The sequence below is a fragment of the Limanda limanda genome, chromosome 3 (genome assembly GCF_963576545.1).
Source record: "Limanda limanda chromosome 3, fLimLim1.1, whole genome shotgun sequence".
In the NCBI taxonomy this organism is placed as follows: domain Eukaryota; kingdom Metazoa; phylum Chordata; class Actinopteri; order Pleuronectiformes; family Pleuronectidae; genus Limanda; species Limanda limanda.
In genome coordinates, this window is record NC_083638.1 from 5402526 (window position 1) to 5425990 (window position 23465).

General features: G+C 40.3%; 3 protein-coding genes across 3 annotated transcripts in view; 2 read left to right on the forward strand and 1 right to left on the reverse strand.

The window, feature by feature from the left end:
* The window catches only part of gramd2aa (GRAM domain containing 2Aa), a 37001-nt gene extending 27135 nt beyond the window's left edge, over positions 1 to 9866 (forward strand). The window contains exons 8-14 of the mRNA XM_061068586.1: positions 985 to 1083; positions 3211 to 3282; positions 3386 to 3442; positions 4479 to 4656; positions 7395 to 7488; positions 8221 to 8325; positions 9001 to 9866. Of these exons, the coding sequence (XP_060924569.1) occupies positions 985 to 1083; positions 3211 to 3282; positions 3386 to 3442; positions 4479 to 4656; positions 7395 to 7488; positions 8221 to 8325; positions 9001 to 9004 (609 nt within the window). The 3' untranslated portion in view covers positions 9005 to 9866. The remainder of the gene's footprint in view (positions 1 to 984; positions 1084 to 3210; positions 3283 to 3385; positions 3443 to 4478; positions 4657 to 7394; positions 7489 to 8220; positions 8326 to 9000) is intronic.
* Positions 9867 to 18743: 8877 nt separating this feature from the next.
* On the reverse strand, positions 18744 to 21362 carry senp8 (SUMO peptidase family member, NEDD8 specific). The gene is made up of 2 exons (XM_061068478.1): positions 21293 to 21362; positions 18744 to 20134 (listed from the first exon to the last, which is right to left on the reverse strand). The coding sequence occupies exon 2, from the start codon at positions 20115 to 20117 to the stop codon at positions 19452 to 19454; it is 666 nt and encodes a 221-aa protein (XP_060924461.1). The 5' UTR covers positions 20118 to 20134; positions 21293 to 21362; the 3' UTR covers positions 18744 to 19451.
* Positions 21363 to 22826: 1464 nt separating this feature from the next.
* Positions 22827 to 23465, forward strand: part of myo9aa (myosin IXAa) — a 103546-nt gene continuing 102907 nt past the window's right edge. Inside the window, exon 1 of the mRNA XM_061068690.1 lies at positions 22827 to 22960. The gene's annotated coding sequence lies outside the window, so the exon portion shown is untranslated. The remainder of the gene's footprint in view (positions 22961 to 23465) is intronic.

Here is a 23465-nt window from a genome sequence, read left to right on the forward strand (position 1 = left end):
TTGAAGGGTCTTTCCCTCAGTGTGCTTCATTAAATCATGTGTTGTTTTCTCCTCACTTGCCGTTTGTCTCATCTAGGGTTGCAAAATTCCGGGAATATTCAAAGTTGGAAACTTTCCATTGGAATTAACGGGAATGAACGGGAATATACAGGAATTAATGGGAATAAACTGGAAATGTTGTGGGTAATTTATACTAACTGTATTTACCTTGTCATATACAGACATAAATATAAACATTTTGTTTTGTCACAGGCTGATTTGAGCCCTGAGGAAACTTTGGGCACTTGACTATATGCTTCTGCATCGTTGTGTCATTCTTAACATAGGTCTTTGCACAGTATTTGCAGATGTACACAGCCTTTCCTTCTACATTGGATGGGGTGAAATGTCTCCACACATGAGATAGTGCACGTGGCATTGTTCTGTAGAATAAGATGAGAAAAAAGTTTGTAAAAAAACACTAATGCAATGCCAGAGATATAAATAGTTAGCCAAACAATTGGAATCGTCTGTAAAAATATTTTACAATTGATGGATAAGTGAATGGAAATAGGCTAGATGAACAGATGAACAATCCTCAATCAGCATGCTCATATATTTTCCCCAGTAATATCATTGAAACTTACCTGACTAGTCCTGCACACTACAGCAGGCCTCAGTAGCCCTGCTGTAGAGTGAAGCATGCTGGGAGTTATCTGTGCATGTGATGGAAGAATGCACAGTGGAGGGTTGAAACTCAATGTGCAGTGTGTGCTGCATTCCATACATCTTTAAAATAGAGTTTTGAATGATGTTTTTATTGCTCAGCGTTTAATTTGCATATTTTTTTTTTTTTTTCAAAATTCCCCAAATTCCCGAGCTAAACTTCCCGTGGAAACTTTCCGCCCCTTTGCAACCCTAGTCTCATCACCTTGTTTTTACCTCCTCTGAGCTTTGTCACTTATTAAATGTTGATTTTGTGCCTGTTCTCCATCTTCTCTGTAGGTGGCGATCCCTGTCGGCTCCGTGAGGCTGGTGAAGAAGCACAAAACCGCCGGCTTGGTGCCCAACGGCCTGGCTATCACCTCCGACACCGGCCAGAAGGTAAACACCTCCGCCGCAGTCGCAGGGAATTAAAATGCTGATGCTGATTAGCAGAGCACCGGCGTACTTTCCAGCCGAGGTGTGATGGAAAATAACAACATGGCCTTGCTATAGATAGAAGCCGAGTGGAGTCCCGGCCTGGCAGCACCACATAGTGGAGGCTTTTTCCACCACTGCAGCCAAATGTCCACATGGAGCCTCTTCACTTTGTCTCAGACTCGTCATCAGGTGTTAAGTTCCCTTCAGCTTCCGCCCTGACCTCAGCAGCAGAATCATCGACAAGGATCTTAACTCAACTTGTTACTGAACACAAGCATGTTTAGAAATGGATTATTCAAACATATAATGTATTCCTTGTTTTCACATGGTTGAATCTGGTCTAATATCAACTATGTTGTATTTAATGTGGTACGTAAAATATTACAGATTTTGGCAGGTGAAACATTTTACTTTTAAAAGGACAGAATAAAATGACAAACTACATCTTGACTTTCTGAAATTAACTCTTTACCTCAGGCAGGATTTTGTAGGTTTAGAGCAAGTCTTACAAAACTTTGTCACGTTGTTTAAGCAGATTTTTAGCAGATCTTCTTGTTCTTTTTGTTAATTCTGTTTGTGAATTTACGAGAATAGATCAAAATGATGATGAAGATGGCAGCGTCTGTATCTGGGGTATTTTGGCGTCAGTTTTGTGCGACGTGTCGTCCATTTTTATTTACAGTCTGTGGTGGTTGCACACATATTTCCGCTTCATGTAAACTGTTGCTGCAGCACACACTCACAGTGTTTTGGGAATCACAAAGTCGAGAAGTAGTACAAGTTTCTCAGAGCACCTCAGACACTCACATACCATGATATATATATATATATACATACATATTTAGTTTGGTACTGTACGTGTGTGTTGCTCATTGTCAGAGCAGCGAAGAATCCCCTTCTGCTGTCAAAGGTGAAGCATGACTCGATACAATGCTTCACACCTTACAAGGACAAATATCTCTGTCCTCACCCAGTATGTCTGCAGGATTATGTAACACACACGTTACATAACCAAACCCACAGTGCAACCACATATGTTTTTGAAAAGTGACCGGGCCTGGTTCCTTCTTGTTTACGAGCTGAAAGGTTTGCAGCTTGTTTCCTCATGTGACTTTATCAGGGGAGATGCTACAGGACTGTTTGTGAACTGAAACAGAACAGGAACAGTGACTCAGTGTTTTCAACGTGCTCATAGATAAAAATTACTTTTCAGATAACAGCGATTTTCATCCAGGTCAGAGTGTTTTGTTTTAAGCCGTCATTGACCTGTCGCTCGTCCTTGTTCCTGAAAGAATAAAGTGGAACAGAAATGTGATTAGAGAAATATCCTCTTTGTGCCTCAGATTAAAGCTTTTCAATCCCTGAAGTGTTATTCTCCTGGAAACCGTTTAACCTTTCCACCAGTGTGGTTGATGCTCTGAAACTGTGGAGATAGATATGAACAAACCTCTCTTTATTTACTTATACTGATACTAACAGTACACACAGAGCATCCTGTTTGTGAACATGATATCTGAAGAACACTTTGAGGGAATCTCTTTAGATCTGGAGCAAACCTTCACTTGGACTCAAAGATGAACTGATTAGATTTTGGTGGTCGAATGTCAAAGGTCAAGGTCAAAGGGGAACTCATGCTCTTGTGAACGTGATATATATCTGGAACGCTCACAGGGAATTTCATTACATCTGGCACAAACATTCACTTGGATTCAAGGATGACCTGATTAGAAAAGTAGAGGTCAAAGGTCAATGTCACAGTGAGGTATCAAAACACACGTTTTGCCTTGTGAATGTGTTCACGTTGTCTCACAAAGATCAAAGGTCATGTGGCCTCACAAAAATAATGTTTTTTGCTTCTTGAACGTGATATTTTAAGTCTGTCATGAAGGGAATTTTCTTCAAATCCATCACTTGGACTCAGATGAACTGATTAGATTCAAAGGTCACATCTCCAGGGCGATAAGTCAAGTTTATTTGTGTTTCTGTATAGTGTTCTGTATTCTGTGAACTGCTCTCAGGAGTTTCAGTACACAGTGAAAGTTACAACATGAATAACAACATCTCTGTTTCTCCTTTTTATTTCCTCAGTATGTATTCGTATCGTTGCTGTCAAGAGACAGCGTGTACGACGTGCTTCGCAGGATCTGCACACACCTACAGGTCAGTGGGCCTCACACACGAGTTAATGTGTACAATCCTGCTGTTTTGTCATTGTGATGGATGAATAGATCTGGCTTGACTCAATATGACTTTCCCTCTGCAGGTCAATGGGAAGAGTCTGAGCTTGAAGCAGTTCATGGAGGAGCCGATCTTGTCATTGGTCAGTGAACATAGAGACGCTCTTTCATAAACCATCAAATAATCAAATAGTTTTAAAGATCAAAGTGGGTTAAATGTCAATCATCAGCCATCCATTTGGGTTCAGATGATTTCCTTGTGGTTTGTCCTGTTGGCTCTAAAGGCCTCTGATAACTCTCAGGTGCAGTGACCTCTGACCTGCAGCCCGGTTTCCCTCCTCACACAAACGGGATCGATAGATGATTCAGTTGCAGACTCACAGTGAATTATTATCAAAGAGTTGTGTGAGGTCACGTTGTGCGTCTGCAGCTCCCGTCGGCCACACTGCGACACAACGGCTTCTGTTTTAAGGAATAATTCACTTCTGTTAACATGCTCGTGTTTGATCAGGCTTTCATCTAACAGATATAAGTCAGAGACAGAAAGCCTGTTTGTTCAGGATGCCAGTGTTGTTGTTTTAAAGAGATTTACCAAAGCTTGACTTGGAAAATTTTGAATCTAAAAGATGAATTAAATTAATTAGCTTAATATCTCTTTGGTTCGTAGATTCCAAAAGTTTACATCATATTTAACACATATTTACCATTTAAAGCTTGAAAATTGTAATTTAAAGTCTCCAAAGTTGTAACAGCTTAATTAATAGTTAATAATAAAACATAATTTACTTATTAGACTAATTAGAGTAACAACATTTAAGAAAATCTAACTGAAAGTCTAACCCATAGTTTGACCGACATTTATAACTGCACTTTACCAAAAAGATACGATACAGTCACATCCCAAGATGCATCGTTTTAATTACCTGCAACTTTTATTACTTAGTGAATTAATTATAGTAAATATTTAACACCCATCAAAGCTAATATCCCCCTTACAAAAGGTTGACTCATTACAATGAAGAACTGATTTAAGTGTTTGAAAGATTTAACACCAGAATGAATCAATGTGCTCCAGATCCGTGGAAACATTTCAGATGAGAAGTGACATGTTGTGTTTAGCTCAGCAGGTTTGAATCCCCATCTTTCCAACCCACTCTCCTCTCTCCCTCTGTGCCACAGGACGAGTTCCCGAACACAGACGAGTTCCCCGTGGTGGACCCGTTCCCCTCAGTGTTAAAGTGGAGGAGGAAACCCTCCGTGGTGTCTGTGTCCTCCTCCCTTCCTGACCTCCTGGGAAACTCCACCAGCAGCCTGGGCGCCACGGACACGCCCTTCAAATCCGAGCAGCTGCTGGAAGGTGATAAAACTCTCTGATGTAGATGCAGTTTCACTGTATGGAAACAAAGTCAAGAATGTATCCAAGGCCACATTCCTCAGGTTTCTGCTCTGAGATGGAACATAGTGAATTGTGTCTGTTTTGACTCCAAAGGGTTTTCGAATGAGCTCTTTCCTCCAGTTTAGCACTGAAATCTGTGGGAGCACCTTTATAGATTTTATGACAAAAATCCTAAATCCTTTAAACATGGGAAACCTCACTGTGCAACATTGAGTGTTAAACCAGTTTTTATTTGTGGATACTTGCAGTTTTTAAATGGGTGTTTGAAAGAAAACAGAGAAATAAGAAAATAGATTATATTTAAAAATGTAAAATAGATAAAGGTAGAGAGTGTATACCTCCACCAAGGCTTACGCTCTATCTGCCTCTTTAATCAAATCTGCTCCAAAAGTTCAGGTGTTCTTCCTCGGCTCGTACTGCACCCTTCCACCAAGTGTAAAGAGAACTTGTTCGGTAGTTTTTTGCGTAATCCTGCAGACAGTCAGACAGAAACACAAGAACCCAACCTCCTCAGTCAATGCAAGGATTTAAAAGATTTGGGAGCTCTGCCTAACAACAAGGTGGCCTCCATGAACAGTTCCATAGGTATTATGAATGACGTACAATTGTTTTGAGAAACTAATGATTTAATTGTCATAAAACAAAGTTAGAGAAAACATACCTGGATCCGCAACTTAATCTCAGAATTTCCCAAATCCTCTCCAGGTCCCACCCCTCCAAGTTCTGTGGAAGTAGGTTCAGTAAAGTTTTGTGTAATCCTGCTAACAAATAAAACAAAAAACAAATAAACTGACAAGGGTGAAAACACGACCTCCTTGATAATAATAATAATAATATTAGGAAAAAACAGTTTGTATTAGATTAAAATCCGACCACAATAGTAGTTGTGAGTGTTTGTCTTTGTCTATTTCTACTCCGACACGTGGATGTATCCAGTTTTATGGATACTTGACATGTTTGTGTTTCATTTTATTTGAGTTGAGTTCCTCTGTGTGTGTCTGTGTGTGTGTGTGTGTGTGTGTGAGAGAAGGAGGAGAGACAGTAAAAGACTGGGGACGGCACCAGCTCTTACGCAACAGGCACATTAAGCCTCAAATGGAGATTAAATCACGAGGGGGCCTGTATTAAAAAGCTTTGGGCGGATGCAGATTAAGTGGAGATTATCACAAACAATGTCTGCTGTCAGAGTTGTGTGAGGACACTTCAGCAGCTGGAGAGCGTTTCCATACACCAGCCTGTGTTTGATCGTTGGGAGCTTTTGTATCATCGCCGCTCAATCAAACTTTATTTATGCAGAACCTTTCATGTCCGGGCAGAGTGCTCCACATGTGATTGACAGCATGATAATAAGACAGAAGAGAAAATAAAAGAAACAATTAAAAACAATTTGAGAGTTAAAAATGACTTGTTAGTCAAAGCACGACTGGAGAGGAAGGTTTTGTGTCTGACGTCCTTTGACTCGGAGAATAGAAAGTTTAAGCTGACTCATGAAAACAGAGTCCGGCCCTTTGGAGCGACTTGAGGACATGAGGGACTCAACTGGTTCATACGCTGTCAGCATGTGAGTCATATGGTGCAAAACCATGAAGTGTTCTAAAAACAAGTAAAAGAATCGGAAATACATATACAGAAACTGAGTGGAAACCAGGAATTACTTGATTAAACCAGAAACACCAGAAACAATGAGCGTTTTCAGGTTAGTGAGCAAAAGTGGGAATTTATTAGTTTCTTATCAGATCTGCGGACACTTTGTTTTTGGATAGATGTTGATAATCATATTAAGGAGTAAAAATTATCATTATTGATTTATCGGCTGATATTTATATTTAAAAAAAGATTAGCAGTGATTTCTGTGATGTCATTATCAAAAAATATATATTTGAGACTTGATATTTTACTGTTAAACCTGATGCTGTGAGATTGTAAATCAAGATGACGACATCACTACTGAAGCCTCCTGATCGCCCCCTGGTGGTCATAATTCCTGCCTCCTCCATGTTAACGGTTGTATGTGGGATGTTTTAGCTTAATTTCTGAACAGTAGGAGGCAGGGGACACAAGTCGTCCATCTTTATTTACAATCGTTGGTTTAACCGTAGAAATACAAATAAAAAACAAATATATAGAACAGATTCACGGATTTGGATATGTCTGTGAAATGCAAATATCGGCAGATTACCAATATGTGGTTCAGGCTCCTGGTTTTACATCATTCAGGCGATTCACTGTTCACAGCTGTAATGAACAGTGAATGAACAACTGTGGGAACGACACAGGATTCTTCACATTCTGCACTTTCATCATATTTCTGCCTTATGTGAACAACAAAGATTCACATTTATAAAATCATCATGAGCGTTTGCGGGCAGCAGCTGTCGCCTCTGATCGTTCACACTGTTAATTAATGTATTTTAGCTGCAGCCTCGGGCTTTTCATACATGTAAACAAAAGACAGACTCCCTTTGGAAAGCACCGCTGATAAGAAGGATTCATTTTTAAACTCCAAAGTGCACATTGTCACAACATCGACCGGGAGCGAGCGTTCCTGTTTGAGTCCAAATGTGTTCAGATGTACAGATAACAGGTGGGCGAGCTCTGTTAAATGTGAAACATGTACTGTAGTCGAGCCAAGAGCGGCTAATGATTGTACGTGTGTGTGTCTGTGTGTGTCTGTGTGTGTGTGTGTGTGTGTGATGCAGAGCGAGTGCTGCAGACGGACAGGGGTCTTCTATCAGAGCCGATGGCGGAGCTGGGCCAGATGGAGTACCAGCTGCTCAAGTTCTTCACCCTGCTGTGAGTGTACAGAGAGACACACCTCCACCTCCTCCAACAGCTGACTCACTGCTGCACACACACACACACACACACACACACACACAGCAAATATTAATATGGAGATATAAACAGTGGTCGATTAGAGTTATTAAAACACTCTCTCAGTTTATATTTTTACACAGGGATGATGCTTTTCATTAATTGAATCATTAAGGTTCATGACTGTGTGTAATATATTTACCTCCAGTGAACAACAGGCTCTCCTGACATCTGCACTGGAGCATCTGCGGGGGGGAATGTCCTTCACCCTGAGGGCATGAGGGACCACGGGACCCCCGACCCCCACATCACCTCTATAATCTATATTAATTACTATAATCTTCTTTTTTTTAATCTAGGCTGAAAATAGAATATGTTATGGAATAAAAAATAAATAAACATGGATGCAGATTTATTTACATTTAAGTGAATTAAAAGATAAACATGTTAAATTAATGTGAGGTATTAGAGTGCAGGCTTATTTGAGATACATGTTATAACAATGTAATAATAATTTTCTCCTATATCACAATTAAAACTTTGGTATTTTAACACGTATTTAAAATTACAGTGTAAATCCATGATATGTTGATGGGAAGTCAAACATTGCCTCCCAGTGGTCATCCAAAGACACTGCAGCTCCTCCAGGAGAGAGCGTTGAACATTCACATGAACCTGTGTCTCCTCCTCTTTCTCCTCCTCTTTCTCCAGCATCATTCTCCTCATCCTGTCGTCCTGCTACTTGGCCTTTCGTGTCTGCAGTCTGGAGCATCAGCTGTCCTTCCTCGGTCACCCCAACCTGCCCCTGAGAGAGAGGTCGGTTCACCACCACAACCTAAAACATCACAAACATCTTATTTAGATTTTGATTTAAAGAAAAACAAAATCACCCAAATTAAAGCAACACTGTGTAGCTTTTTCCTGAGCAGCAGCGCCCCCTTCAGCCACTTGTTCAGTCAGTTCCACACTTCTCACAGGGGATCGTACAAGTTCAGACATTCAGCTTGAAGAGTGCGGATAAAACCATCAAAAACACAATGTTTCAGAAACTGAAAAACAAACTTGGATCTGCCCCATGATCCCAATCTGCACCAAATTCGATTATTTCCTGATCCCGACAACGTCCTTCAGTCTTTCAACAAGTTTCATGTTAATACATTGTTTAGTTATAGCGTAATCCTGCTAAGACAAACTAATAAATTATATTTATTATAACATTGTACTAGTCTACAGTATATTATATTTTTTAACACTATTATTTGACAGGTGTAATGATCTGTATTTTGCATTGAAACTGATTTTTATATTTATATGAGGTTTCTGTCTAAAACTAAATTGTAGCTCATGTCTCTAGTTAGATTTAACAATAAAACAAATGAGGTTGAGTTATGCACAGTAATGAAATATGTGTTATTGTGGTTAAGGCTAAAATCATCATGAGTATTAATGTTTTTTTTAAACCACTAACCTGTTCTCTTTCTTCTTGTCCAGGTAACCACTGCTCTCCGCTGCGACTCATCCCCTCGGCTGCTCTTTGCTCTTCTCCTGCTCGTAGTCGTGGACGTCCTCCTGCTTCTGAAGCCCAGAGTAGATCGACCCCAGCACCGGCTGCAAAACACCACGGTGCAAACATCTGTCCAACTGCAGGCACCTTACAGACCTTCCCCTGGAGGAACGAGTAGATTCAGTGATCACTTCCAGACTATGCAAAACAGACTGGGTGTATTTATTTTTCAATATAAAGTAGGTTTTACTTCAGTTGAGGATTGTCTCCCGTGGCCTGTCCCCGGTACGAGATAATTCTACACGTTAATTACTTGAAACAAACTGATTGCGATGACGTATCAGCCGAGCTGTGGTGTTAATAATCTGACTGAGTGGACTGAACCTTCAGTAGAAAGGTTCAAACTAGCTGCAACAAAGCACTTTTAAAAAATACGTCCACATTATTTCAAATGTATGTAAACTCATCAAAGTTTAGATTTGTTGTTTTGCTTGTTAACAGGTACTCGGATGTCTTTTTTAAAAAGTATTTATGGAAGGAAATCACGTTGTGGCGAGTGACTGAAGTGACCTGTCGTTTAACTGTAACTTACTGGAGCAATAGCGCCACCTGTGGGTGTTAACTGTAAAGTGAATGAGATGTTGTTATTTGTGTTAGTCTGCTGTACATGGAAGGAGAGCACAGGCTGTTTGTTCTTTTATACGTTTTCAAATGAAGTCGCCAAAGACTCAAAAAGTGTGTTCATGAGGAAATGAAGATATTTCACTGACTGAAGAACGGCTGAAATAAAGATGTAGACTAGTTTGTGAAATCTCTATCAATTAAATTGGCGACAGAAATGTGGCAGAGGAAAGATGTGGCTTGTAATTTATTTATCGGGAACTTTCCATCATATTCACACAGGATCAAGAGGAGAAGACTCCAAACAGCTTGTGAGTCTGTGACCTGCAGGACTAAAGGTTGAATGGTAAAACTGCAACACAAACGTTGGCCAACGCACACAACGGCTCAATAACCAACATGTGGAGTGTTGGCTGTGCACCAGTCCTGATGGTTCTCCTCCAGATGTCCCAGTTTAAATTTAAAAACCTGTCACTCCAGAAGCTCCAGATCCAACCTTGATTCAATCGATAATGAAAACATAAATATGATTACATGTTCGACTTTATCTGATGGGAAACAGAGACAGTTCAGTCATGCATTTGATTATAGCAACACTTTGCCAATGAGCTTAATACTGAGGAACTCCTTAATGCAGTTTCACCATTATTTATTGTTTAACTTGGGTTCTTTCTTGACCCATATTACATCCTTCCATCAAGTTCCGTAAAATCTGCTCAGTAGTTTTTGCGTTATGTTGCTAACAAACAAACAAACATACAAACAAACAGGTTATCACAGAAGTTTGCAGTATATATATATATATAAATATACATAATAACTGAATTGTTGAATTTGCTCTGTAGCTCTGATCCTTACTACAAGAATCTACACTGACATCTAGTGAACAAACAGCACAGAGCTCCACATTTCCACATTTTTATAACAATAACTGAAATAACCGAGACCATTTTTTCTGCTCACAATATTTGGGCTAAAGCCATAAAAAGCCTGTTTGCCTCTTCAGAGGCCGCAGCACCTGGAAACCATGACAACTGACTGGTGGTGTACTTCCTGCAGCGAGAAGGGGGCGGGGCCATAGAGGACAACACCTGGTTCAGAGGGTCAAGCGATCGTGTCCAATGAAGAGGTCGAGAGGGATCGAACATGTGATCGATCCTACGAGAACCTGCTGACGAACCCAGAACGCAAACAATCAATAAAAATGTTCAATTATGTTTTAGGGAAATATTGTAGTTTTTAATCCACTGCATTTATTTAACAGATATAAGCAAATTAATATTTCACATGAAACTGGACAGGCATATTTATAATATTGTTGAAAATACATAGGTCTAGACTCAATTTGCCACAATGCATCAGTGATAATTATTCAGTATTTTAATGCAAAGTTACATAACTGACAGATTTCATTGTGCTGCATAATGTGAAGTTTTAATACTATGAATACATATAAATACTTTTAGATTTAAAGGCAGGACTTTAACTAGTAATGGTGTATTTCTTTACTTGAGTAAATGATCTGGATATTTCCTCCTCCACTGATGATTCTCCCTTTTGCCTAGCAAGTAGTAAAACTGCTGTAGAAACCAGTTTATTATAATTATTGGCTAATTGCACCCTCGAGCAACACTAAGGGCAACTACTGTAACTCTTCTGTGAGTGTGTGTGTGTGTCTGTGTGTGTGTGTGTGTGAGTGTAGAGCCGGTTTTAGCCGAGGAGTAATGGGGGGGGGGCAGGTCGAAGCAGATGGCCAGACAAGCTCCAGCCTCCTCCATACCTCCAGGGAGCCGTATTGTCTGTCCTGGAATGCTCTGCGGGCGACCTCTGACCCCCCCGGTGCAGGCAGAATGCTGACTGTAACCTCACAGTAATGCTCGGTGTTGCTCACAGTAAAACAACACATCACACACTCCGGAGGTCCTGCAAGAACACATGACCTCAGCGTTGCATTTTAATGTGTCCACGTGTGCTCCGTGTGCGTTGTGTGCTGCTGTTAATCCGTTTATGGAGTGAGAGGTTCTGTGTGTGTTCCTGTATCCAAGAGGAACCAAATACCCAGAGAGAATACACTAGGCTAATTATGAAAATCATACATCTCATGGAAACATTCTCCACTGGGGGGATCCATTTGCTTTTACATTTGTCTCTAAAACATCGTGTTCAGTTCATGTTTGAGAAAAATAAGATGAATTGGGGGAAAAGGCTCTTTAACAGTTTCAGCGTTAAGCTTTAAATTCACCTCGAAATGTATAAGAATTTTTATTTATTAGAGGAGACATGGTCCCAGCTTCTTCCCGACTGCAGTTGGCCTTATCAACAAGGCCCGGGACCCCCACCTGACTCGGACTTTTATTCCACCCCCACACCTCTAGGATGTGTTAAATTAACACATTATATCATATCATATTATATTATACTGCATTACATTGCATATTGCAATCTGACACTGTTCACTGTTTTGCATTTAGCATTACACTTTTTACTTCACTTTTTGTATCTTTTATCTTTTATATATTTTTATTCAGAAATGTTTATGTCAAAATAAATGTTACTTTGTATAAATATTGGTAAAAAGTGAGTAAATAAGAAGTAAACAGTGAGTAAATATATACTGGTTTCCTATTTTTTATTGCTCTCCTATGTATGTTGTATTTATTGCGTTTTTATGTTTCTATGTTCACTGTTTGCACCGATAACCAGAGCAAATTCCTTGTATGTGTAAACGTACTTGGCAATAAAATACTTCTGATTCTGATTCTGATTCTGATGTTTCCTCAAGATTTCAACTTATCTTCTCAGTTGCTGATCAGTCAGGAACCTGTTAACTGAAAAGTCAGATTCCCTGTGTTCATATGATTTATAATCCCGGATCCCAGCAGTGCAACATTATTCTGTTTATAGCAGCATGGGAGCTTCACACCCTGAGGAAAATGGCCGCCCTGTGTGTGGTTTATGAGCTGGTGTATCTCCAGGTCTGTTGGAGATTAAACTAAATCAAGCTGTAAAAACCCCAAAAACGGAGGTATATTTTCTTATTTCCGTGGAAAACCAGCCAACAAAAGACGTCGCTCTCACCGAGTTCGATTGTAAAAAACGTAGTTTCCTGAAGCTCTGATTGAACTCGTCTCCTGCCAGACGACCTCAAAGCGACCGACCACATGTGAACCCGTGTTTTCATTAGCGGAAGCTGGCTGCGACCACACAGACACGCCCCAGAGTTCACAAACAAGTTGGATATCGCTCCACGTTATTTATACATCTGTGTGCCCACCAGCGGCCGAGAGCAACAGGTTCACACCCATTCTCCAGAGAGCTGCACAGAGTCGTGGTGGGAGGCAAGAGGAGCTATGCACAACACGCAAAAACAATATATCACAACATGTCAGGGGAAAATAACTCGTATGACACAGACAGTCAGCGACAGGGTAGAAGGGGGTTTCTGTATTTTTATTGGCCATCTCTCTTGTTGGGAATTTTTCGTGAAATTCAAATGATGTCGTCATTGTTTTTCGACTTCCAGAAGCAGCCGTTTGAATCTTCATGGTTTGGTCGACGTGGACATCACCATGTGATTTGATTTACTGGAGCTTTTTCACTCTCTTCTTCACTCTCATCCTTTCCTCTCTTCCTCCTCCGTTCAGCATCTGCACTTCATCAGCTCTTTCCTTTTCCTTCCAGCAATAACTAATTCAACCCGTGCAAGTCTGCTGCTGAAAGATCTGCGGTCCCTCATAACTCAGGGTGTGTATGTGTGTGTGTGTGTGGGTGGACACTTTCCACAGAATCAGTGGCTTTGGTTACGAGAGTGCACCGAGGGACACAAGCCATTTGTTTAAAGAAGATACACATGGAGAAAATAAGAAAAATTGTATAAGATTATTTATAAAGATGTTCTTGCTCTTTCTTTCAGATCATGTGATGAGAACCTCGATATCCTTCTTGTGTCTGTGCTGTAAACAGAATTCTACCTGCAGCCGCTTGATCTGAAACCAGGAAACAACAGCTGTACCTGCTCTGTGTCTGGAGATAACACAACCTCCTGCACCTCTATTATATCTTAATATTATATGTTTTTGTGTAGTCTGCATAAAACGTCTTGAAACAGATCTTAGTTTTCTGTTTCCTGCTGATGTAAATATCAAAACAGGCCTTGTTTAGGGTTGTTGGGATAAGTTATTATTAAACTTACAGACTAGCTCAGAGGAGATGATAGAGCTTTATAAAAGTCAAGCATTACTTATAAATAGAAAGCAGAGTCTGTGGTTTACTAAAATGGTTGAAAAGAACATGACAAAGACGTTTCATACATACATATGTGAAATTCTTCTGATTAATACAATAAATAAAGCTGCTCCCAGACGTGCAGTGAACTCTGCTCCTGTTACATTTTACTGGAACTTCTCCTGCCAAGTAAAATGTCCAAGTGAGCTAATGTGAGCAAACAGCAGTTGGATTGGAAATCACAGTAATTTTCTCGACATTTTCCGGAGTTCATGTCTGGACGAGGATTATGTGAGTCTGTAGTAAACACATGAGAGCACACATATGTACGGTGGCCCTGAAGTGACAATCACAAAACAATATAACAACCACAATGTTGTGTTTTCTTGTTGTTTTTTGTAGTTGCTCTTTGTCCCTCAGAGCCACCGTACATACTTACAAAATTATTTACATTAAGATGTGTGTTGTGTACAGCTGCACCAACTGTCTCCGGGGGTTCTCATTATCTTCCTTGCTGTATTTTTATCATCATTATCATTTATCATTTGCAGATTTCCCCAAATACGTTTTTTAAAAGGCCTGCTCCTGCTGTTTCACATCAGATTGTAGGACGAGTCAAATGCTTCACATACTGAAGTTGGAGATTCTGACTCTCTGACGTCTTTGTTGGATTCAAAACAGTTTTTCACAGGAACAGAACTTTAACGTTAGAGTTTTCTTTGAATACCCGACACACATACCAGCTCTGGTTCACCTCCTGATCCGAGCAGCTGAGATTAACAAGCCGGGCTGGAACTTCTGCATTTCACCGGGACAGTTTGTGAACTGGGTCTCATCTCAGAGGAATCCCGCTGCACAGGCACTGGTGCATGTGACTCTCACCCTCTCCTTTCCTGTGCAATGCACACCTGGAAACGGAGCCGTACAGGATGTTCTCTGTGCCCCTGACACGGAGACGCTTTCTGTAGATGAAGCTTAAACGGCTCCATGTTGTGGCAGTTGGTTGCAGATGTGTTGTGACAGGACATGATGTAATGAGCAAAAACCCTCTCAACACTCAACACAGGGGCCAGAGACAGTTCTGAGCGCACTCTGTGGAATTGCATGGCCTGTGTGTGTGTGTGTGTGTGTGTGCGTGTGTGTGTGCGTGTGTACTTCAGGCCTTAGGGTCAATCTGACGAGTTAATATGAAACATGTGAAGATCCTCAGAGAAACCTTGGCTGGTGCTCCTTAAATCAATGACACAAAACAGTGATGAAGAGCAGTGATGAAGAGCAGTGATGAAGAGCAGTGATGAAGAGCCGTGGTGAAGCGGGTGAACTAACGGAGTGTGTTTGTTTGTTTGTGAATTTAAATGAAAGTATAAATATGTGTCTGCACATCTGGGGCCTGGACAACAAGGAGACTTCCTGGTTATATTCTCCTTCTTCATCAGCAACTGCAATTCGCTTCTTTACAGGGTCACATCGCTATGGTAACTAGGCACCTCACCCGCCTCCGAGCAGCTTAACATAACTGTATTTGTGCTTTAATGCTGAAGCAGATTTTAAAGTTGTTGAAGCGATATAGTTTGAAGGCAAAAGTCAAACCTCACATGTAAACTGCAGATTTAAATACAAGTCCTTTGTGGCCTTGAAATATTAAAATGTGACAGCAAGTGAATTTCAAAACTTCCAATGGTCTTTCATTTGGTTTAAGAGATGTTGACTGTGCATCTACAATATAGCATTTACTCATATATGCAACTTTAACTTGTCACGTGTGTGTAACCTCTTAATAAAAGATATCTGACTCATCCACAATACAATTAGTTTATTATATCTTTCGTCAAACATGCAATGTTCAATTCAATGTCCATTTCTGTTTTCTAACTTCTTTTTTTGTCTTTTTTAACTTAAGTGGTTTAAGTGATTATGCTGAATTACAAAAATATGTTATTTATTGCAGTTATTTTTGGCTCTTGACCCAAATGTATGATCAGGCTGGTGCACGCAGATTTTACTTTGAAAATATTGCACCTCCAGAAATGATCTTGTGACCCCTGAGGGGGCCGGGACCCCCTGGGTGGGAGTCCCTGGCTAAATGTACCTTTCCTCTCAAATGTGTTGTCTTTACTCCCTTGTTCCACATATTCATTTTTTCCTCCACTCTGTATTTAACTATGATTTGAAACCATCAGTATTTTATTAGTAGATTATTCATGCTATAAATCAAACTATAAATCTTTTAAAGTTTTAGTTTGTGCACACAATACGAAATCATTTACAATATATTTTCTCTCAATCTGGTTTATGGAACCTCATTTTCCATCCAACACTGTTTCACAATCGCTTCCACCAAAAGCTTCTAAAGCCTTCGAAAGTCTTCAGCCCTCATCTCACTGCAGATCCGTGCACGTACGTGCACAGTGAGAGGAGACTCAGCTGAGTCCAGCAGGAGAAGAATGACCCGTTCTCAGATTATCACAGAGATTAGAACTAACCCCACTGTTTGTTTGCAGCAAAATAAAACCACAGACACTGAGAAGCTTTGTTTTCTGCCTCAGAGAAATGTGCATCATTTGCCAAGAGAGCAAAGAGCAGGGAGAGGATTTAATCAGATTTAGTTTGATCCATCTCAGGTTTTTCAGAACATTACAATATGACCCTGTGAAATACTTTTAATTTAACACATTTTCTTGTGACAGGAGAACTTTGGACAAAATGTCAAACTTCCACTCCCACCACAAGAGTGATTCGGACCATGGTATTGTTGCCGTCTCCTTCTCAGCAATTGCCTGCTTTGCAACACCCCTGAATAACAGTAATAATAGTCGTAGTAGTGGTTGTTGCTGTAGAATTATACCTCATAAATCATTTACTGTCAACAATCAAAACAAGACGTGAGTCATGAGCAAACACATGAGTCTGACGTGAAGGCAGCATTTCCATTTTAAGTTTGTGAGACCTGGGTGCATAGTAAGAAAATTAAGTTTTATCAAGATGTGTAACAGACCATAGTATACCCCCCGGCCAGACTATACCCGGGGTTAAAGGGGCCTAGGCTAGATTATACCCCGGGTATATTATTGCCTAGGCCAATTTATACCCCTGGGTATAAATATAAATAAATTAGTCTAGTTTTAGTCGATGAAAACTCATTCATTTTTGTCTAGTTTAAGTCACATTTAATAGTTCATCTTATAGCCACATTTAACTCCTTTCCTTCCCTTCTCAGGCCCAGGGACCCCCTGTGTTGTGTCTACAACTGCATAATAGTCTAGCTTGCAGTACTTAAATTGTGGATACAATTAGTCTCTGAGATATATACACATCTCCTAGTATATGTCTACAGCTGAATTCCAATTAATGCAGTGTAAATTATCATTAAAATATAAGAGAATATCAAGCCTAGATTTTGAAGATTCAAATTATTCGATACAACAACTATGCCTACCTGACCTTAGGGCTAAATCAACCACATATCCACCATGTATAGTTTTGCCTTGGACAGTGTATCCCCTGGGGTATACTCTGGCCTGGAGGGGTATAGTATGGCCTAGGCTGTTTTACACCCCGGGATATAGTTTGGCCTATAGGCCAGTTTATCCCCCGGGGTATACTCTGGCCCGGGCCAAAGTATACCCGGGTTTAATTTGGCCTGTTACACCTGTAGTTGATCCATCCAGAGGATCTGGTGGAGATGTACAAATTGAACCATGGTACAGTTTAGAGTCCCTGACAGGAAGTCACGCTCACTAAACCCCCAATGAAGTAAACTGGCTAAATTGGCCATTTAGAAGCAGATTTGTCTAAATTAATGTTCCCGTCCCCGGGTGCTTTGTCTCAGTAATGCGTCGGCAGCCCGGGCGCTGAATGCTTCGGCTTTGTGGCGTTTTACGAGGACGACAGTAAAGCCGACGGCTCGTCTGACTGGTTACTCCGGCTGAAGTATGCCTGTGGGATGCAGATGAGCGCAGGATGCCAGAGGAAGGAGAGCGGAGGTGGAAACTGTCCAAGCAGAGTGAAATTTAAGAGCAGCGCTCGGCCCGGAGCCAGATCAGGAGGTTGTCTCCTTCTCTTTCCTTTCACCCACTTAATGATGAGTGCTGCTGATTACACTCAGTATGTGGTTGGTTAATGTGGCAATTTTAACATGGTCAGGTTTTTCAAACAATGTTTTTTTAAATGACACATCAGATTTGAAAGCAACAGTTTGATTTCAGAAGGAAATGATTTGTCTAAATTGTGATTAATCTTGAGGTTTCACCTTATTCTTTAGAGAGAAACAGGACTAGAGTCTGTTATTCAAACACATTCTCATTATTTCCAGTTGATTAAGAAACTCATAAACACGTCAGAGGCCACAGTCGGATTCTGAACAATAAAGATGTAAATAAAAAACAGTTTCCTTTGTGCGTTTGTATTTGAAAACACAATGATGGACGTGTGGTTTCCTTCATTTTAATTGTGGACTCTTATGAAAATAGCATCAGTGGATATTTCTGATGCGTCTCTAAAAATAAAATAAATATATTTAACACTTGTTGAGTGAAAGTCTTTTGTTTCAAATGTCTAAAACAATCTAAACTGCTGCGGTTCACACTTTGCCTCCGTTGTGTTGCAGCTTTACTTTTGCTGTAATCCATCATGTCCTCTCATTCTTTGTGAAAGTATTATGTTCCTTTCATTCAAACCACAACAATAAGATGTTTGAGTGATAAGCTGTTGCAAAGCTGAGGACTGAACTTTATCGGTTTGGTAACTCATGTTCATAATACCCATTAATCACATTAAAACTGCTTGTACAAATTTGTTAATTTCTTCTTAGGTGTTTTTGTGCATTTGAATTCTGATGAAAATAATTGTAAGCATGTTGAAAACCTATTTATGAATGCATCTCAAGCTCAATTAGGCATCGACTGAAACCTTTTAAAAAGAAAAACATGAAACAAATTCATACTTTTGTAGTTCTACAGATAAGTTTGATTATTTCTTTATCTCAGAACATAACGTACATTCCAGCTCTCACAGGACTCAGTGCACATCTCATCCTCATGCAGAAGTTTTCTTTTGAATGGTTTCAAAACTGTAAGTCTCTAGTTATGGACGTTTACAGCCTGATAAAAAAAATAAATAGAAATGAATGTGACCAGATCAGATGTGACATAGAGGAGCCAAAGTTAAGATGCACATTCTACTCGTCAAATTCTAGTTCATTTAAAATGACCCTGAGCAATAATCGGTGTAAACAGTTCTACATTCGCTCGACACTGATGAAAGAAAGAAAGAATCAGCTCCGCCTCCTCGTCCACATGAAATATTCTAAATCCTCAATAAATATGTCAGGTGGGAATTCCTTTTATAGGCATGCTGGTGTTCTTTACATACGATCTGCTGCTGTGCATATACACAGGATTACCATGATACCAATTGTTCAGTGAATCATTAAAGATTTCTAGTATTGCAATATTTTTTAAAGTCCGTCATAGTATGGGGTATGATGCAGTGTAGAAATATACTTCATATGTTAAATACTGTATTCAAGGAGTGATTCAGAGGCTCCAGCAGTAGATATGTGGCGGCTGTTCTGCATGTTCAGAGGGGGGACGAGCTAAGGAAGAGACAGCGGGCAGCAGAGCTCGTTCTGAGCCAGACTCTGGATCAGTCGGCACCAGTCGGCCCTCTTCTGGGTGATGTAGGCTGGCGTGATGATTTGCACGGGAAGGCGTGGCGAGCTCTCCACCCTCGCCTTCTCACACAAGGCCTCTGCGATACAGATCACGTACATGCCACAGTCATAGCTGTTCTTCTGCGAAGGGCAGGGCTCCTCCACAAACAGCGCCGCAACCCCCACTCCCAAGAAGGGCTCCAGCTTCCTGGCAATTCGCCGTGCGTGCACTGAATTGCCGCCGTTTTGAGAGTCGTAGTGGGCAAAGTGGTTGGAGTTGTGATGGTAGACCAGAAGGCTCCAGTGAGATCCTCCCGCGCTCTGGTTGGAGTTGTCGTTCACGGCGAGGAAGACCCAACGCCGGGAAGCCAGATCCAGCGGCTCCAGGAACATGGCCAGCTCATCGGAGCAGGAGGAACACTTGATGAACTGGGTGACCTCGGGGCTGATGAAGATGATGGTCTTCCCCAGGACTCGGAAGCGCTCGGCAGCCAAGAACTCGAAGGCAAAACCGATGACTTGGTCGTTGAGCCAGTGAGGTCCCTCGAGTAGAGCCAGGTCCGAGCGCCGCAGCAGACTGTCCCGGTAGCTCAGCACCACAGGATCCATGCTCCACCAGTCAGAGTCTGGAACACACAGAGGAAGAGTTCAGTGCAATCTTAGTTTAAATGGCTAAAAATATAGTTTTTATAGATATAGATATTTTCCTGGGTTTGTGGTTTGAATTTATTTTGATATTTTAAGTCAACTTATAACACCAATTTTAATACAATGTCTTTGTTGTTATCATTTTTATATATTTGTCTATCAGCAGCTTATTGGAAAAACAATCATTTAACAAACAAGCGAATATTTGTTACTTCCATGTTTTTATCTGGATTATTTACTGTCTCTAGGAATGCAAATCAAAATCAACTTTACAAACTAGTTCTCTGAACAAATTCAAAATCCAGTTCTACCATTAGAAGCCACAAACAGATTTGACACACTTTTTCTTTCCATGCTTCATTATATCTATTCTCCACCACAGTATAAAGGAAACTTTAATATTACAACCAATGAAGCTTTTACATCGACAGAACTTCTGAAACACAACAAACTGTTTACTTTACATTAAAGTACGATGGTCAATAGAATCCAATTGAATGCAAAATTGGTGCGAAAATGATTCGATGTTTAATCAGTTAATAGATTTTTAATTTATGAAGTGACAAGTATAAAAAGAATACATTTCCTGGTTAAAGCTTTTCCTTTAATTAATTTCCTATGATAAAAAAATCACTGCATAAATCCTTTGAACAACTGCTCACTCACAGCAGGTTTTGTGAAAGTGTCACTATGGATTGTTTCCTTATTTTTTTTAAATTAAAGAGAAATTACAACATTAACCAAAATAATAAACAGCAGATTAATCATAATGTAAATAATCACTGTTAAATAACACGTTTTTAAGCTAAAACAGAAATATGAGGGTATTTTCCTCAGTTTAAAACGCTACTATGAAGTATTTCATCGTATTTAAATGCTCTAGTGTTCGTTACTAAATAGTATTTAAAGTATTTAGAAGCTACAGTGTTACTTTATAATATCTACAGCAGAGCAGATGAAACCCGGAGGTGAGTCACATCACTGCAATGCGTTTTGCAGCGGTTAGCATTAGCATGCTAACAGGCTCTTCCGCCCTCAGCTTCACAGGAAGAGACAGAACTTCGCTGTTTCCACCTCCAGAGTAAAAGTCTGGATCTGTTCCATTTAAACACATGCGTGAAATCAGCTGTTCGTACCTGGAACGGACACATTCAGGGGGAAAGTGTCGTGAAAACTCAGCTCCTGCGCCTCATTGCAAGCACTGCCGTAAACTGCCGCAGCGAGGGAACGTAAACATCTCACGACAGTGTGGAGGAGGCATGCTCGACTGTGATTGGCTGCTTTCATCCGGGTACCAGCGTGGTGCTTTCATGAAAGTCTGGTTAATTTCATTGTTTTTTATTGTACAATTTATAAATGTGTAGTAAGAGACAAAGCAATGAAACTAAAATACTGTGAGACACAACAGAGAAAGAAGTTAAAAATAAAATCTTAATAAAGAAAAATTCAAAGGTCTGGAGCTTGTTTTCTAAACCATATTCTTCCATAATCTACAAAAAGTCCACTGTATTGTTCATGATTTTAAGGGCTGAGAGAAGTTTGAAATTAAACACATTAAGTTTTTCTTCCATTTTTTTTGTATTGAAATGTTTTTTGTCAGTGGTAGAGGAAGTATTCAGATCCTGTAGTAAAGTAAAAGTACTGTACATACTTCAATGTTACTCCAATACAGGTGCAAGTCAGGTGTTTATAATGTTAGTGAAGTAAAAGTATAATCAAATGTTTGGTGACTCATTATTTTACTGAGACTGCAACTGATGCTCAATTGCATTATTGATTTATCTGTTGATTATTTGCTGTTTCCTATAAACACCAAACAATTAATAAAAAAAAGCATCAAACCATTACAATCAGGAAGCCAGAACAATTTAACATTTAACATTTTGATCAATACATTGAATTGTATTTTCTGAAAGTGTTAGATACTGGAGGTCACCAAACAAACGAGGAAATCAGACCGGCTGACTTTATCTTCTTTTAAATTACTAAAAATATAGTTTTTACATATGTTATTTCCTTTGGTTTGTGGTTTGAATTTATTTTTACGTTTCAAGTTCACTTATAACACCAATTTTAATGCAATGTCTTTGTTGTTATCATTTTTATATATTTGTCTATTTTTGTCATTTTATGCAGCTTAATGATAACTTGACATATAAACTGTTTTTAATTTGAATCGGAAGAGCCACACAAATGAAGTAAATAAGTGATGACAGTATTTCATGAAGTTATAACAGGCTATAATCTTATATTCAGTGTTGTTGAATAAACTGATTGAATTGAATTCTGATTCAGTCATATGATAAACAGTGATGTGTATAATTATAATTAAATGTGTGTGTCCTCACCGTGTGTTTAAGTGTGTGTGTGTGTGTGCGTGTGTGTGTGTGTGTGTGTGTGTGTGTGTGCACTCCCTCTCCCTCAGCTCCTCCCTCTCTCGATCCTCTCCCCTCCCAGGAGGCAGCGTGAACGCGCACGGCGGCGCGCCTGAGCGTGGCCGCACTGATTAACGAAGCAAAGAGTTTTCAGGGACCGAGAGCTCACACACACACACACTCACACACACACACAGACTCACACAGACATACGGATTGTATTTCCACAGAAAGGCTCGAATCCCCGAGCTGAGCCTCGACTGATCGTCCTGAGGAGAGAGAGAGAGAGAGAAGAGAGAGAGAACGGGAGGAAACACAGAGAGTGGGAATTAACCCGAGAGCTTCAGGATCTGCAACGCATCCACAGACCGAGAGAGAGAGGAAACTTGAGCCCCACTTTGGGCTGACTTCAGCGGACACAGCCTGGAGGTAAGAGCCTGTGATGTGGAGGGTCTGCAGCCCGGTCCCGCAGAGAGGGAGAGAGAGAAGGATAGAGAGAGGGAGAGAGAGAGGGAGAGAGAGAGAGAGGGATGTGGATCTGGGTTCAGCTGCTGGATCCACGAATCACTTCAGTCTCTGCAACAAACCTGTTCCTTTAATCTCCTGCTCGTTTGCTACACTGTGAAACTGTCGCCACGCTTTTAAGGTGTGTATGGGCTCAGCTGCTGCCTGCGTGTGTGTGTCTGCCTATCTCTGTGTGTGTGTGTGTGTGTGTGTGTGTGTGTGTGTGTGTGTGTGTGTGTGTGTGTGTAAAGTTTACTGCTCAGTGACATGTCATCTAAAGCTGTCCTGATGAAATGAAGAACCCCAGCTGTGTAGCAACACAAATACCTGTTTGATTCTGATCTTTACTTGATTAGATGTATGAATTGATATTATAACATTTTCAGACATTCTTATGCTGTAAGTCCCTCTTTTAATTTTAATAGGAAAC

Coding starts and splice junctions, on each gene's coding strand:
- senp8 (XM_061068478.1), bottom strand. CDS start 20,117: ATGGATCCTGTGGTGCTGAGCTACCGGGACAGTCTGCTGCGGCGCTCG.